The following is an 18383-nucleotide window of genomic DNA, read 5'->3' on the forward strand; positions in this document are numbered from 1 at the left end:
CACTAGAAAGGTCCCACGAGAGATCTCTATCTTGCCTTTAGTGTATCCATGGCAAATGCAAAACTTGTGGCAATGTTGCCCAAGAAGCTGATGAGGTCTTAAGTGTAGTCTTCACATCTACAAACCAAATTGCCAGAAAGTCCCCAAGTGACCTTTGTGTTGTGCAGAGCATGATGCTGACAAGGCCTAAGTTACAACCACATGCATGTAGTAACTTGTGCTAAATCAAACCCCTAGGAGGTCAATGACACATGAAAACTTGCTATTGATAAGGTCCTAGGCACAACCTTGCATTTGTTAAAATCTCCACAAGTGACCCTCTCATTATGAATACTGATGCTAACAAGCCTTAGGCACATCCCTAGGAAATTGTACAACTTGTGCCAAAGTGATTCATTGGGAGGTCCGTAACACATGCAAATCTGTTGCCAACGAGGCCATCTAAACAACCTTAACATCTCCTAATTAAATTATTGAACGGTCCCATGGGAGATCACTGCATTGTGACAAGCTCCATCTTAATAAGCCCATAAGCGAAACCCTGACAAGCTTGATCTTAACTTGTGCTAAAGCAACCCCTTGGGAAGGAAGAAAAGAAATAAAAAAGAACAAGGGTAAGCGTGGATGGAATACGAGAATTTAACAAGGGAAGAAATCCCAATTATAATCCAAATTGGTCTCTCTTTAGTGTTTATTTATAGTCTAAAGATAAATAAATTCACCAAGTAAATCACATTAAAAATAAAAATAAATTCTAATGAAAACCGACTAAAAATGAATGGTTGAGATCTAAAATCTAAATCATATTCACAATACATTAAACTTCATGTCAAAGTTATAACTCTTCTGACAATAACAGCAATTTATTTATGATATTTACAATTTTAATACAATCACTTTTGATGAACAAATAGTTGATGACTGAAAAAATGCAAACTATGTAAAAGGATAATAAGCAATTATAGTTCAACACCATAGAGAAAAATTCAATTAAATCATTCTTGGATCCCATGACGTTAAAGCCACTTGATGATGTGGCTAGATACAACCTTCACAAGGCATATCAATAGAGGCAAAATCTTCTACGGACTTCCCAGCATAATTGACAAACATGCCTTGTCCATCCATGGCAGAAATTCATCATCATGAACCAAATTCTGAAACAAAACAAACCAATCAAGAGATTTAGAAATTGTCAATAATATGCAAGAAATATACAAATGATATGCAAATCCTAAATCATTGCAAGGAAGGGTGGTGTTTGTTAAATTGACTCCAGTAACCAAATGATAGTGTAGCTACAGTAAGAACAATAACTTGTTATTAAAAAGAATGAAAACTGATTGGAAAAGATGATTGAAAATTGGTTGTGAAAGTTAAGTGTGATTTTTAAATGTGATTAATCACTATATTTATGGTGTTATTTATCTTAACTCAATTGTTTTAAAGAAAATGACAACACTGCTAAGATCTTTCCTGCTTGTTGGAATCAACTAGCTCGTTGTTTAGCTTAAAGGTGGTATGTCTTATCTAACAGTCATATTTTGCAAGAATTTTTACCCCTAATGTTTAATCTTTTTCTTCTAAAGATGTTTCTTCTTAATTTATTAATAAAATTTTCCTTTATCCAAAAAAAGGCTTCAAGCAATAGTTATACGAAACTTGCAACGATATACATATAGCAACAACAACATAATGACTTCAATCAACTTAAGGAAATTGGATTATAGCTGCACTCTAATACCAAGTTCGATTTAGGACAAGAGAGAGAAATGTAGAAAATAAATAAGAGTGACATCAAAGAAAGAAGCAAGAAGATATTTGGTACCAAATTTTATGTCTACTTATGGTTCAAATGTTTAACCATAAAAGACATGCAATTTGAATTACAACATCCAATTAACAAATCAACTAAAATATTCATATAATTTGAACAAAACCTAGATTTAGTACTAAAAATCAAAATAATTCAAATTTCTTAACTTACCTTTTGAAGTTTTATACATAACAATCTCCGTTTGTGTGAACTTTTCCTAAATACAAAAGTTATATCCAGACTTTGCCAATGTTTTAGCCTTTCTGTAAACCCATCACCCATAAAAATGGGAGAACTTATAGATTTAACACTTCATTTGGGCCTCAGTGCATTGACCCTAATTCATTTTCTTTATTGTACTCAAGCAAGACAATTCATCATTAAGAGACTTATTGCCCAGTGATTTACTCATTTGTCTAGAGCTTATGATATTTAATCCAACAAATTTTATGTTTGATGTTAGCTTACTAGCTAAACATTACTTTTCTCCCTTATTTGGTCTTGGGGTTGCTTATGCATAAGAGGAACACATCCAACATTAGAAGTGTTGAGTGAATACTTAATCCATATGCAAAGTTCTCTTGCTAACCTTTCACCACAACAAACCTCTCTACTATTTTACAAATCCATTAGACTGTTACCTCTGAAAACCTTAGTTGAATGATTTTACTCTCGTTTTATGGTTTGCTAATATTCTTTGAAACCAATCTACTATCTAAAACAAATTTAGGTTAGAAAAATTATAATGAAATAGATATAAGGATGGAAGGGAATTGAGTCTCCCAACTAAAATACAATTCATGAATATGTGAACCAAGTATAAGAGTGAAAATATCTTCTTTTTTTTTGTGTGTTTCTGTGTGCGCAAGCAGGAGTACTATAGAGAGGGAGAAATTTGAACTTACATGTACACACCCAAATACACCCTATCATTTAGTAGGAGTTTCTAACCAAGCTTGGAAGACAGTTTTCAATTTTACGAGAATGTGTTTATGTAGGTCAAAATGGGTTCTTACTCCATTCTTGCTTTCTTTTCCAACTGACAGGGTCCTTTATAAAAAGAAATTACTTTTGAAAGAAATAATATCTAAGTAAAATAGAAGTGTAAATGATAAGGACTCTTTGAAGGCTAGATATTAAGTATGCTTAGATGGCTCAAAGAGAAGTTGGAAAGCTTATCAGTTTTTTATCTTGTTTAAAAATCTTATTTGGGTTGAAGTGTTTGAGAACCAAGAGCTCATTAGAGTTAGAGAACAAGTTACCATGCGATCTCAAGATTGTCATAGTATGGGCACTGTTTGAAAAAGTTATATTTAGAGCTATTGTTTTGATTATAGTTCAATGTTGACTAAGTAAATGGTTGTGAAACATTAAATTTCGCAGTAGGTATAGAAAACTGCTAGGTTGTACAATGTTCTTAGAAGAATCGCCAAGTATACATGCGGTTCTATTGAAAATTTTTTGGGTTGAGTCGGTTGACTAGCAGTTTATAGATAACCAAATGGTTCACGGAACCTTATGTCCTATAATTAAGATATTCTATTGAAGAATCGTTGGATAGACCAGCGGTTCTCTTTTGAGAAATAGTCATGCTAAGTTGGCACCAAGAACACAAGTTTCTTAATTAGTTTGTCTATAGTTTTATTTAATTTTTTTAAATAGTAATTTTTTAAAAATTCTGTATAAATATACCCCACTAGCCTTCAAAAAGTAAAGTGTTTTTATTCTTAAATTTGAACATCATTTAACCAAAAAAAAGAATGAGGTGACACTATTCATCAATCATACACAATTGTTCTACAAAGCTAAAAAGATTTAAAATCAAATGACCATAAATACAGTGACAGATTGATAAAGTCTCACGTGAAAAAAATACCATTATCCAATACATCATCAAAATTTGATAGCAACATTAATCATCACAAATTGATGGCAAAAAAGAAAAAAGAAATCGAAAACTAGAAGAGTAAATTTACATTCCCAAATACATCACCCATTTTTGAGTGACCATGCTCATAATTCATTACAAAAATAATAAAGAGATGACAATGAGTAGATTGTTAAATAAATTAAGGTGCATCCAAATTAGATCCTTAAGCATGGCATTGAATATAGTTAAATGTTTAAGTATTTTTTTATTAGCCATATACTTAGAACACATGCATCAAGAGAGTATGCTTTCTCAGCATTACTAATGGCCTTAGGAGAGAAGTATCCTTTCCTCACCACAATTTCTAGAATTTGAGTACCTAATCTAGCAAAAAAAAAGAAGGGCTAATTTATTATGTCTAATTCAAAAGTTTGCAGGATATTTTATAGAAAATAAAGAGGTAAATTTGTGAGATGGTGAAAAAAAGGGTTGTTTTGCATTGAGGTCAAAGCCTTGTATTCCTTCAAACAAAAAGTCCTAAAAAGCTTAGCATCTAAGCATTCCGTAACATATGGGTTGTGTTGATTCCCATCTATACTACTTTTATCAAATGATAATCGCAAAAACGATGTAACATATTCTCAATATCCTCATAATAAATTGTACATAATATTTAATCTACTTATACTTGAGTGGCTAAATTGGGTCTTATGCTCACTAAGTTAGATGCCATCTAAGTGAAAATTCAAATTTTTTATTTAGAGTTTTAAGGCTTCAAATAGTTTTGCAAAGAGCTTTGTCTAGTGTTAGGTTACTAAATAATACTCTGTTGCTCGTGGAAGTGAGAGATATAGAAAATTGTGTCAAATCTTTAATCTGACAGAGAGAATTCTCTTTGATCCGAGAGAGAATTCGTGGGAATAAGGGTGGAATGTAGAATAGGGAGAGAAAAATAGAAAGAGAGAGAAAGAACGAGAAGTTTTGGAGTGAGAATTTGGATTTCAATTATCAAATCATGCCTTCTCAATGAGTTGGGCCGATCTCTTATACGGCCTCACCTCAACTTGGGATTGGTGCCAAAACGGTTGCTAAGTCCCTTCTAGAATCAGTCAAGTTGCCTAACAGTTACATACAACTTGCACTACTTGGAACCTTCTACCAGCAGGCTAATTCCCACCAAAAATTACAATAATAGCTACGAATAGCAACGAAGTAAAAGATGGCAACAAAGTAAAGGTTATAGCCTCAATACATGACAAATTGGTAGCTAGATTTAAAGAAGATTTACTACAAAAGAAGCCCTTCGTTTTAGACAACAACCAAAAAGAGTTTATGAAATAGATTCAATGGTCAATATTCTCAAAGTTTCAATCCATGTCTTCCCACTAAAGGATAACAACAAATGGATCAATAAAAATCATAATGAATTATCTTCTAAATCAATTTATGAGTTGATTATTAATGAAAGCTTTCACATCCCACAAATTCTAACAACTAAATATTGGAAGTCTCTTTGGAAACATTGAACGCATGGTAGGCTCAAAAACTTATTAAGAGGTTCGAAATTCAAAATTAGCATCCCCTATGCAAGCAATTGGGAAGAAACCCTAGTGCATCGATTCTTAAAATTCCTAGTACTGAAAGCAGTTTGATTTACACAGATGGGGGCTAGACAATGATAAGATCAACATAACCTTTGATGTAGATTGGTTCAAAATGGTGCTTCATCCAAACCAATATAATCTTCAATTGTTTGCTTCAATAATTCAAATGACCTCATATTTTTCTATTTATGCAGATCTGGAAGACTAGAAATGAACTTATTTTTAATAACAAATTGGATATTAACCTTCCCTAGTCCCAAATTAATGTTAAGTAAAATAAACATTTGGCTTATATAGAAAGACAAATATTTGAGGCCACTAGAAATCAAACACATGCTCTGAATTCTTCCCCACTGTGTGCTCCTTTTTCAGCACTATCAAGATTAATATGGATGTTGCCGTTTCAAATAGTTGTATGGTTCAGGACATCTTGGCTAGAGATCATAAGGGCCAAGTTGTTGCTTAGAATATACAAAAAGAAGTGTTTACTCAGCTGTTGTAAATCACTTGTATTAGATTAGCTTGTATATCTTGAGGGAGTCGGTTTTGTCTTTCTGCTGTTAAGTTTTTGTATATCACTTGTTTTAATCTAGAAGGTTTGTTTCTAGAATGGTTAGTTAGCAAGTTAATTAATCGGTCAGTTAGTTGTAACTGCCAATAGATTGTTTTTTATAGCATTCTGTTACCGCCTCTATGTTGTATAAATAGAGGTCGGGTGTTAGCTTTAGGAGTATGCTTTTATTCTGTCTTGGGAAGAGAGAAAGAGAGGAGTATGCGCTGGTTTCTACCGAAATACTTTGTAGTTTGGTAGGGAAAACTCTCAGCAGTTCTGTGTATAAGGCTGGAGAGGTAGATTAGTGCATGTAATCTTTTCAAGTTCATTCAAGATAGTGAAGATAAAAGCGCCTAAGGGCAGTCTGGATGTAGGTCTTGCTAAAGGCCGAACCAGGATAAAATTCTTGGTGTTCTTGATTGTTTGGTTGTTGATCTATTCTCTGATTTACCGAGAATCTTGTGTGTGTTTTGAGTGAGTGATTCAGGGAGTGTTTCGGTTGTGATTTTAGAGTGTGATTGAGTGTTTCGGAGCTAGGGATTATTCCAACATCAGCTTTAGAAGATTTGCTCTAGGCTTCTTTTTTGGGAGAGACATCAATCTTGTTTGAATCTAATTCCTTGGTAACTGTGAAGCATTGTAACATGTGCACAAGCTTCTCGTTTACCGAGGAAAAAGTTTTTCCTTGTTTTGTACTTCATGCATTCTCAGGGGATATACTTAAATTGATAGGTGAACAAATTTGTTTACATGTGTACGAATAAGCTAAGAAAAATAAACTAAAATAAACTCCCTTAAGCACACGCTATATAGATATTAATCAAAGGACTACTATTTAACAATTAAATACTCGACCAAAAGCAAAACAAGATGATGAATTAAACACTCACCTGTAACCAATAGAAAAATCCACGTAAAAGATATAACACTTTGTGTTTATCAGGCATGACTGCATCAATCATTTCTTTAAGCTCTGCATCATCAAAACATTGCATTTATGACATTTTCCAGGAAAAGAATATTAGTCATGATCTTTGAGTAACAAAAGAAACAAATCACCAAGAAAGCATATGAAAACAACCTTGCGATTACAACTTAATAGTATAGGTTTATAAATATAAAATGAGAAAAGAAATGGAACACATTACATGGAAACTGACATCATCTTTAAAATATAGATGAATTGGTTAACCAATTCTAAAGTTGATCATACCTTTGGGCTCATAATAAAATTGTGAATATAACCCATGCCAACTTAAATTACCCATTTATCCTTGGACTTACCGAAAATTTCTTGAAAACAACAAACATAATAACTCTAATACAAGATGACTAAATCAAACACCCAAGTGTAATTTTATAAATATCTTTAGTCATCAGGTCCCTCAAGTAGATTCAGTAATTAATAAAAACCAGTTAACTTCGGTATTGGGATTCATAGTGGCTTTCCAAAAGGGTTATAATAAACTAAAGAAAGCTATTGCAAGCTACGATCCTTTAACTAAAGATAAAGGCAAAAGAAGTTAACGCTCCATCAATCACAATTCTAAAATGTGTATTGTTTGGAGAATATTTGAGTTTGATAAAGGAATCGAACAAACATAATCACTAGCATAAAGAAACTCTTATAAAAAAAACTTCGTTGGGAAAAAAAACTTTTATATTCTATTCAACTTACCATTATATTGTTCAAGATAAGATGGACTGTATTCAGCTTTTTTATATAATATTAATGATCCACGCAAATCTCTGCACCCTTCCTTTTGCTTCTTCTCATTAATATCTTTCCAAAGTTGTTCATATTCCTTTTGATCATATGGTTCTCTTAGCTTGACCATGAGCTTCTCCCTAAATTGAGAATGCTTGCACGTGCCACTTTCATCTTCATCCATCTTCACAAATGCACGAAAAAGTCAACAATATATTAAATTAAATTAAAATATAGTTTCATCAAATACTCAAGATGGGCTATATCGCTAAAATTTTGAGGACAGCAAAGAAAACTTAGAATAAAAAAAAAATTACTTACAGCCAAAGCAAATGCTTTTGAAGTTTTCAATGAATTGTACTTTTCTTCATCAAAGTTTGAAGCAGAGGAGGCCAAAAAAGCTTGTGGACCCAAGAAATTTTTAGGTTCTTCAGGCAATTGAGCTTCATTTTCTTTATCTAAATATCCCTTTGCTTCATACTTTATAAACAAAGGTGGCATGTTATTTTTTGAAATTTCAAGTATATATGAAGTTCCATCCGCTCTCGAATTCTCTAAGAATATCTTATATTGAGGATCTACACCATCTTGACCATAATGGTCAGAATTTCCATTGCCATGTTTATTCTTTGAGCTCCCAACTTCAATATTCTTTTTGAACTCATTCCAGGCAATCAGGTAATCCTCATCCCACTGAAATGTAGAGGATTGGATAGCAAGCTCCATTGTACTCGACTGCTTTTCCAATCTTTGATCATATCCAAGAAAAATCGTCCCCAAAGTCATCCCTGTCATTCTTAACCCATCAAGACAAATCCAACCAAGCTATTTTTCTTTAATTTCTCTCTCAAGAAATACAATTATTTCTTGAAAGCAAAGCAATGTTCTAGAATAAAAGGCAAGAAAATAAATCTAGAGTCAAGAAACAACATATTAATTAATAATTCAAAAATATGCATTACTGAGAGTCCCAGACATCAAATCTATAGCAAAATTCAACCAAAACATGAAGAAATCATGAACTATTTTCTTGCTGAAAACAGTTGGTACAATAGTTGCAAAACATTAAGGATTACAACCGTCCATGCCAAGATCATGGACCCTTATAAAAACTACACACGATATAAATTATGATGCATGGGATATATACTGATGATGATACATATAGAATGTAATTCAGAATTTTTTTATAAAAAAGTGATGCAATCAAAAGCAATATAAAGTTATGTATATGAAATTAATGCAAGGACAAAATGAGAAATAATTTCACCAATTTAATTCATTCCAATTTAATTTATTATTAGAGTGATATTTTAAATATTATATAAAGGATCCACTTCAAAATGATCAATAACCCTAAATAGGGATCCAATTAAGCATGACCCATATCCATATGGCAAGAACTCTATTTATATCCACAAAACTACAATGACAAATTGTTTGCTAGGAAAATTTAAGCCATATGCACACATATCAGTATCAGATATAGGTGTGCGCATAACACATTGTTCCACATATATACATGTATATATCATTCAAAAATTAAAAATGCATACAAGATTTTGTGTGCATGTAATAGGACATAGTAACACCGGTTTTTCATTGGAAGTAAAACCTAATAATAATGAGTGCAACTTGTCAAGAAGCCGAAAAAATGCATTATTCTAAAGCACAATATACAATATATATATATATGTCACGAGAATAATTGAATAAGGGGGCTCAAGTGTAATTAGTAATTGTAGAATGAAACGGGAAGATTGATTAGTTAGTTAAGCAAGTTGATTTCAATTTTTTGTAAATAAGGCAAGTGGCCTTTGGCACCTAAGGATGAGCTGGAGCAGTATCTATAGCTCTAATGCCATCCTCCCAGATTAGCTACACAATTATCAATATACTCATTCTCTCTCCCGCCATTTTCTCTCTCTCTCTCTCTCTTCTCCCAAACCTTCTGGTCTTTTTCTAAATTCCTCTCAGCTAAAGAGGAATTTCGCCTATCAAAACTGGAGTTCTGACAGTTTGGTATCAAAGTAGATCTTAGGCCGCGACTTCACCGAAATTCACCATGGCAGACGGCACAAGGATGAAGCAAATGGAAGCTCAATTGCAACAAGTCACTGCTACGGTGTCTGATATGCAAATGCGGATGGGTGGTTTGGAATCACCCATGGAGGTAGTAATGGAAAGGAGAATCAAAGGCACCATGGAACGATGGAGGGATGAAAATCGGGAGCAACACAACCAATTGTGTGACCAGATACAAATGTTTATTCACATGGTCACGAGCTAGAACCAAGTGAGGATCTCACCAGATTTTCCTCCCCAGGAGAGATCCGATCCCATCTTACCCGACCATAATCCTCCTTCCCGCGCGGAAGGTGCCTCTAAATTTGGGGGTGATCCAACGATGGTAGAGGAGAATCACGTGGAGAGGCAGCAGGGTAATCACATAGCTCCCCATCCGCATGGATTTCCAACTCGTAAACTGGAAATACCGATGTTCGATAGGACGAACCTAAGATGGTGGGTGCGCAAGTGCGAAAGGATGTTCAGTTTCTATGGGGTGCCAAAGCAGCAGCGTGTGACTCTTGCAACGGTTTACCTAAACGATGCAAGGGATGCATGGTTTCAGGGGTGGATCGGGACTAAGGAAGGCTGCCGATGGGCAAAATTTGTAGAGGACCTCTGCAAGAGGTTTGGAGATCAGAATCGGCTGGATGTGGTTGAGGAATTCAATAAGCTCTGCCAGGAAGGAATGGTGTAGACATATCAATAGAAATTTGAGGAGCTTAAGTCCCTCATGACCATTCTATACCCCCACCTGACTGAGGGATATTTTGTTTTCAATTTTGCGAGTGGATTAAGTGAAAAATTAAGGCCCACCGTCTAAATGCAACAGCCAAGAACAATGAAGCAAGCCGTGAAATGTGCAAGGCTGCAGGAGCTAACGGTAGAAGCATTAATGAAAAAATAGAGAGGGTAGATGAGGGCCTTGAATGTGGGAATGACTTCGACGGGAAACAAAGGGGTAGGAAGAGAAGGGAATAAGATGATCCAAGGAAACACAAGTGGGGGACAATCCTCTGCCTTAGCCCCTGTGCCTCTGAATAGCGGGAGGTTCGCAGAACAGAGGAGGAGAACAGGACTCTACTTCCGATGCGGGGATCGATATACTCCCGGGCACTAGTGTAGGAGGCAACTCTTACTCAAAGAAGGAGATGAAGATGTAAAGGAGCAAGAGGAAGAAATGTTGCCCTAGGGTAATGAAGAAGGGGAAATATTGAGATATCTCTCCATGCCCTTTGGGGTCTAGCCAACAGCAAGATTATATGAGTGGAAGGAAAGTCCAAAGATCATTGGCTAATGGTCTTAATAGATAGTGGAAGCATTCATAGCTTCCTTGATGAGAGGACGACAAAGAAGTTGAAGTGTAAGTTGATAGGGACTCAACCCTTGTTAGTAACGATGGCCAACGGCAATAAGGTGATGTGTTGATTTGCGTGTGAAGGGTTCTGTTGGGAGATGCATGGGGAGTCGTTTGAAGTGGATCTAAGATTGCTAAAGTTAGGGGGTTGTGATATAGTCCTAGGAGTGGACTAGGTGTGAGCCCTATCAGCTTCGACTTCAATGCAATAGAAGTCACATTTGAGAAGGATGGCAAGAGATTGACCCTTATAGGGAGTCCTGAAACTAGGGTTTGTAAGATGATTACCGAAAGGAGGTTGCAGAAGGTCTTAAAGTCCAAATGGACTCAAGTAGCTGAGCTGTTTTCAATTAAAGCAATGGACCATGGAGAAAGGAATACCGAGCAAGTGAAAGCAAAAATCACTACTCAATCACAACCTTGGTAGGTACACGAAATAAACTTCCTTAATAAACTCTTGCTTGAATTTAAGGACCTGTTTGATGAACCTCAATCACTGCCACCTTACCGACCTTTTGATCATTCTATTGTTCTAAAACCAAATATCGAACCTATCAATATTCGAGCCTATAGATATCCCCTTAAACAGAAAGTAGAAATCTAGTACCTGATTAAGGATATGTTGGCTAGGTCAATTGTTCGGCCAAGTCAAAGCCCCTATTCCTCACCTATACTACTAGTTAAGAAAAAAGATGGGAGCTGGCGTTTTTGCATAGACTACTGCCAGCTCAATTCCCAAACTGTGAAAAATAAATTCCCTATTCCTATAATTGAAGACCTCCTTGATGAGCTTAAAACACGCTATGGTATTCACCAAATTGGACCTAAGATCAAGGTATCATCAGATATGTATAAACCCTGAAGATATCCCTGAAGATATCTCTAAAACAACCTTCTCTACTCATCAAGGACATTACGAATTTCTAGTAATGCCCTTCGGTTTAACCAATGCCCCTGCTACCTTCCAAGCTTTAATGAATAATATTTTCCAACCCTACCACCATAAATTTGTGTTAGTATTCTTTGATGGCATCCTCATCTACTGCCCTTCATTCTCACAACACCTCAACCATCTAAGAACTGTTCCAAAAGGTCCTGAGATTCAATCAACTGTTTATTAAAAAGTCTAAGTGTTCTTTTGCCCAACCAAAGGTAGAATACTTGGGATATGTCATTTCTGGTGCAAGAGTTAGCACTGATTCCAAGAAAATAGCTGCAATGCTATCATGGCCAAGGCCCACATCAGTAGAGGCCTTGAGAGGATTTATGGGCCTCACAGGCTACTACAGGAGGTTCGTTAAGGATTATGGAGCAATTAACAGACCGCTCGCCAATTTGCTGAAAAAGGAGAGATTCAAGTGGGATGAGAAAGCAGAAGAGGCGGTTGAGAGGCTTAAGAAGGCAATGAGTAAAGCCCCTACCCTAGGCCTTTTGGACTTCTCCAAGCCTTTCACTCTAGAGATTGACGCTAGTAGCACTGGAATAGGAGTAGTATTATCCCAAGAGGGAAGGCCCCTAGCTTTCATTAGCAAAGCTTTGAGCCCAAGGCATCAAGGAGTTAGTGTCTATGACAAATAGCTAATGGCGGTGTTAATTGCAGTTGACAAATGGTGCTGCTACTTGGAAGGTGGACAACTCATCATCAAAACAAACCATGCGTCTTAAATTTCTCCTATAACAGAGGCTACACACGCATCTACAAAAGAAAGGGATGGCGAGATTAATGGGGTAGGACTACATTATCCAATACCGAAAGGGAAAGGAAAACAAGGCCGCAGATGCACTGTCCAGGTGTGTTGAAGAAGCACTGGCAGCCTCCATCATAGCAGTTGTGCCTGACTGGTATCAGGAGGTCAGTTATAGCTATGCACGAGATGAATGGGCTAAGGGAATAATGGAGCAGCTTACTGTAAACCCCGACTCAAGACCCGGGTTCACCCTGAAAAATGGAGTACTGAGATATCAAGGCAGGTTGGTAGTAGGGGATCATGAGGAGTTAAAGGGCAAGATTTTGGAAACATTGCATGGCTCTCCCATTCTGGGGTGCATGGCACTTATCAAAGGGTTAAGCAGATGTTTTTCTAGCCTAAACTAAGGAAGTATGTTCTGGAATTCGTGTTGAGATGTGATACTTGCAGAAGATGCAAGCACAAAACAGTAGCCCAACTAGGGCTACTCCAACCGCTTCCCATTCCTACCCAAGCATGGACCAACATTTCGATGGACTTTGTGGAAGGATTACCAAAGTCCAAGGGTCGGGATTGTATACTGGTAGTTATTGATAGATTCACTAAATTCTCCCATTTCATTGGCCTAACGCATCCCTTCACAGCCCAAGAGGTGGCCCGCCTCTTCCTCGACAAAGCAGTGCAACTAAATGGTGTTCCCCATACCATAATTTCATATAGAGATAATGTTGGAATAATCCCCCAGCTTCGTATCACTCAATCACACTCAAATTCACAATCGAAACACTCCCTGAATCACTCACTCGAAGACACACACAAGATTTGCAATAAATCAAAAAACAGATCACAAACCAAACAATCAAGAACACCAAGAATTTTATCCTGGTTCAGTCTTTTGCAAGACCTACATCCAGACTGCCCTAGGCTCTTTATCTTCACTATCTTGAATGAACCTTGAAAGGATTACATGCACTAAATGATCTCTCCAGCCTTATACACAGAACTGCTGAGAGTTTCCCTACCCAAAATACAAAGATATACCCTCTTAAGTACTCAAGTAGAAACCAGCGCATACTCCTCTCTTCCTAGACAGAATAAAGCACACCTAAAAAGCTAACACCCGACCTCTATTTATACAGCATAGAGGCGGAAACAGAAAGTTATCAAAACTATCGGAAGTTACAACCAACTAACCGATTTAACAAATCTGCTAACTAACCATTCTAGAAACAAACCTTCTAGAATAGATCAAGTGACATACAAATGCAATCAGCAAAAGAAAACAACTCTCTCGAGACATACAAGCTAATCTAATACAAGTGATTTCAACAGATAAAATCTTTACCAGCCTTCTCTAGAAGGAATTATTCAAGAGCTTGGGGGCTAAGTTACACATGAGTCCAGCATATCACCCGAAATCAAATGGCCAAACTGAATGAGTGAATCAATGCCTAGAAACGTACTTGAGATCAGTGTTCGAAAATTCGGCCTAGGCGACCGCCTAGGCGTAAGGTGGCCACTGGCCTTGGCGAAGAAAGGCTGGTCGGCACCTTAGGTGCCGGGTCCGATTAATCGGGCCATGGCGTCGCCTAAACGGCCGAGGCGACGCCTAACCGCATGGGTCGCGCGCGGCCTGGGGCAATCTATTTCCCCCTTCCCTTTCTCTATTTCCCCTTTCCCTTCCTCTCTCTGGTCGTTCATCGCGGGTCCTCTCTCTCTCTCTCTCTCGCTGCCGATCTCGTCTCTTAATCGTTCGCCGCCGCCGTCGATCTCGTCTCTTGGCCAGTATGTATCCATCTTCCTCTGCCTTCAATCTCGTCTTCCTCCGCTATGCATGCTACTCACTGCAGCAAGTAGCAGCAACTTCCTGCTTGCTGCTTGTTGCAGCAGCAAGCTTGCGTTGCTGCCAACGCAAGCTTGGGCCTAGGCTCAACAAGCTTGCTGCTTGTTGCCAACGCAAGCTTGCGGTGGTAGCAAGCTTGTTGTTATCTATAATACATTAATACCAGTTCATTAGATAGTTCATTAAGAAAAAAAAAAACAACCATAACAACCATTTTTCCTAGTCGCCGCCTAAGCCCCGCCTAGGCGCCCTAGGCATTAGGCCCCAGCCTGGCGCCCGACTAGCGCCTAGCGCGTTTTTGAACACTGCTTGAGATGCCTATGTTTTCTACAACCTAAGGGATGGCATCACTGGCTATCATTGGCTCAATGGTGGTACAATCCTTGCCATCACAGTGCCATCTAGATGACTCCTTTCGAGGCCTTATATGGGTATAAACCACCTTTACTGGCAGCAATAACAGGGAAGGTAATAGTGGAGACAGTGGTTACAGCAAAGGCAACAAGTGTTGCAGGTGTTGAAGAAGGAATTGGTCAGTGCTTAGAACCGTACAAAGCAGTTTGCTGATAGAAAAAGGTCCGACCAAGAGTTCCAAGTAGTAGATCTGGTATACCTAAAGTTCAGAAAGGCCCACATGCAAACCTTGGCTCCAGGTCAACACTCGAAGTTGAGTCCAAAATACTTTGACCCCTATCCTATTGCCACAAGGATAAGCAGGGTAGCTTACAAACTGCAGCTGCCCCCAGAGTCCCAAGTCCATCCCGTGTTCCATGTCTCGCTACTTAAAAAGTCTATCAGGACTCATGTAGCTAGCAGTGCCCCACCAACGGCCCTGATTGAGTCTACAGTGGCCCCAGAGCCTGTGGCTATTGTGGATAGGTGCATCATACACCTCCATGGGGCCCCTTTGATGCAAGTCCTTGTCCGATTATCCAATCTCCATTCGAAGAATAACACTTGGGAGTACCTTCCCCAGTTACTTAATCAATTTCTGAGGGTGGCCAACCTATTTTGAACTTCTTGAGGACAAGAAGTTGTTGAATGGGAGGGTAGTTGTCACGAGAATAATTGAATAAGAGGGCTCAAGTGTAATTAGTAATTGTAGAATGAAGCGGGAAGATTGGTTAGTTAGTTAAAAAAGTTGATTTCAAATTTTTGTAAATAAGGCAAGCGACATCGAGGGTGTTATGTGATGGTAAAATCACATTAAAATTGAAAGTAAAATTCTATAAGATAACTATAAGACCAGTCATGTCATATGGTTTAGAATATTGGGTAGTCAAATTCTAGCATGAGTAAAAAACGAGAGTAGCGGAGATGAGGATGCTAAGATAGATGTGCAGCCATACAAGAAAAGATAAAATTAGAAATGAGATTATTCGTAATAAGGTAGGAGTAGTGCCAATCGAGGAGAAGATGAGGGAGACTAGACTAAGATAGTTTGGCTATGCAAGAAAGAGACCAAGAGACGCTCTTGTGAGAAAAGTCGATTAAGGAGAATATGAGAGAGACTAGACTAAGATAGTTTGGCCATGTAAGAAAGAGACCAAGAGACGCTCATGTGAGGAGAGTCGATGAAATGGAACAATTAGTCAAAAAAAAAGATAGAGACAGACCCAAGAAGACTTTAACAGAGACATTAAAGTTTAATATAAAGTATATGGGCCTAAATGAAAATATGACAAAAGACAAAAATACATGAAAGTCTAGAATTCATATAACCGACCCCACATAGTGGGATAAAGGCTGGTATGTTGTTGTTGTTGTTATTCTTTCCCACCATTCTCTCTTCTCCCAAACCTTCTAGTCTTTTTCTAAATTCCTCTAAGCTAAAAAGGAATTTTGCCATCAAAACCAAAGTTCTGACAATATATATATATATATATATACATATATAGAGAGAGAGGGGAAAGTAAAATATTTTAAGTGCAATTTGGGGCTTTAAGTAATGTAAGACAGGTTTTCATAACATACAAAAGTATATTACTATATACTTGTAGCATATCATATTTGGATTGCTTGAAAAATATGTCCATGTAATCATTAAGTTCATGCAGGACTAGGGGCAAAATTTTAAATTTTCAAAAGTTTAAGGTCCAATTTATAATTTTAAAAACATAGGGATCAATTCATAATTTCTGAAGTTCGTGGGAAAATTCATAATTTTATTTACTTATGGGCCTAATCTAACATTGTAAAAGTTTTAAGATCCACATTGTTTTCTAAAATGTTTTAAAACCCCAAAACTAAATTTTCATAGCCAAACAACCCCTTGGCAGGAAAATTGGAAAAAAAAAAAAAAAGTCATGGTGGCTCACTGCCGACACTTGATCATCTGCTGACATCTAGTGATTTCGACAAACGAGACCGGTCATCAAGTTCTCTTGACTATAGTGGTTAACAGATCCAAAACTCAAATCAATCCAACAGCTAAATATTAGTAATTTAAAAAATGATTTTGGTTGAAGAATCTCATTTTTGGGCAAGTCATTGTCCATGGCAAATTCTGATGATCAAAACCAACCATCAGAATACTTAAAAATCAAAAAGACTTGTGGTTAGATCTTAGTAGATCTAGGTTCTAATTTTTAAAGAAACACCATATGTGCCTGTATATATAAATTTATATGAAAAAACTGAAAGATAGCTGAAAACCTTACCAAAAATGCTAGAAAATGGGTGAAGATTCGATGACTGAGGAGGTCAGGCGCTACGTTTACCAAAAATGCTAGAAAATGGGCAAAGATTCGATGACTGAGGAGGTCAGGCGCTACGGCAGTGATCGGAGTTGGCTATAGCGGTAACAACAAACAAGGACGGACGACAGAGAAGTGATCGGAGATGGTGGTCTGGTCGTTGTTGGTGGCAGTATTTTTTGGAGGAGGAGAGATTGTAGAATGGATGAGGCTGGTCTGGCGGCTCCTTGTGGTTAAAGGAGAGAACCTTAGGGTTTTCTTCAATTTATAGGGGAAACCCTAAGCCTAATAGCCTAGGTTTCTTTCCCTCAAATCAGTGGGCCAAGAGTGGGCTTGGCCCAACTCTCTTTTTCTTCCTTTCACCAGGTTAGCCCATTGCGTAGTTAGCCCATTTTTTTTAAATAAAACAAATAAATAAAAAATTCCTTTTATTTATTTATTTTTACCATCTTTCTCCTTATTAAATTTTAAAATAACTTAAATTATTCCAATTTTTTTGGATTTTAATGTTATTAGAGTGGCATCCATAGAGAGAATAGATGACAAAATACCATTGTGTATTGTAAAAAACAAAACTAATACTAAAATATAAATCGCAATACTAAAATTTTTATATATATTTAATAAGTTCTTTCTGACAATAAAGAATGAATTTCCCATGAAATACTTCCAAATTCAAAATAAATCGAATAGAATAAAATTTTAAAAGTCATTAAATCAATTAAGAAAGTCGTTCCAGTGTTTTTGGAATATAAATTAGTTAGGATATGTTGTATATAAGTTTGTGCATCAACTAATTTAGATTAAGGCTCTCTATGAGGTATGATTTTGAAAAGAAATAAACTAAAGTGCTCTAAATTTTTTTGATAATATTTTTAATTTTCATGAAAAAAAAAGTATACAAGTTAGGGTTCCCAAAATCAAATGGAATATATACAATTTCACAAAAAAAAAAAGAAAAAGAAAAGAAAGCGGTTCAAATACGAGTTTGATATTTTAAGATCCTCACGTAGAGAGGTCAAACCAATTAAAATGTTGAGAATTATCAAAATGAAGAAATCATATCTTCTTTTAATCAACAACAATGAGAACTTCCCTTGTTTTGAGAAAAAAATAGCCGAATTATGTTGAGCAAACTTGTATTATTATATTTATTTTAAGATTTTGATAATCAACAAAAA

General features: G+C 36.6%; 1 protein-coding gene across 1 annotated transcript; it reads right to left on the reverse strand.

The window, feature by feature from the left end:
* Positions 1–782: 782 nt before the first annotated feature.
* On the reverse strand, positions 783–17449 carry LOC127787224 (uncharacterized). Its single transcript, XM_052315162.1, has 5 exons — positions 17167–17449; positions 7873–8339; positions 7522–7735; positions 6734–6816; positions 783–1157 (listed from the first exon to the last, which is right to left on the reverse strand). The coding sequence occupies exons 2-5, from the start codon at positions 8335–8337 to the stop codon at positions 1083–1085; spliced, it is 837 nt and encodes a 278-aa protein (XP_052171122.1). The 5' UTR covers positions 8338–8339; positions 17167–17449; the 3' UTR covers positions 783–1082.
* Between the last annotated feature and the right edge of the window lie 934 nt (positions 17450–18383).

This window comes from Diospyros lotus, chromosome 12 (assembly GCF_014633365.1).
Source record: "Diospyros lotus cultivar Yz01 chromosome 12, ASM1463336v1, whole genome shotgun sequence".
Taxonomy (NCBI): domain Eukaryota; kingdom Viridiplantae; phylum Streptophyta; class Magnoliopsida; order Ericales; family Ebenaceae; genus Diospyros; species Diospyros lotus.

What these genes read in the sequence shown, in the direction of transcription:
- LOC127787224 (XM_052315162.1), bottom strand. Translation starts at nt 8,337, where the DNA reads ATGACTTTGGGGACGATTTTTCTTGGATATGATCAAAGATTGGAAAAG. An exon ending in TTATCTTGAACAATATAATG is followed by an intron (nt 6,817 to 7,521) that starts GTAAGTTGAATA and finishes TTGATGATGCAG; the next exon opens with AGCTTAAAGAAATGATTGAT. An exon ending in GATTTTTCTATTGGTTACAG is followed by an intron (nt 1,158 to 6,733) that starts GTGAGTGTTTAA and finishes GTTTTGTTTCAG; the next exon opens with AATTTGGTTCATGATGATGA.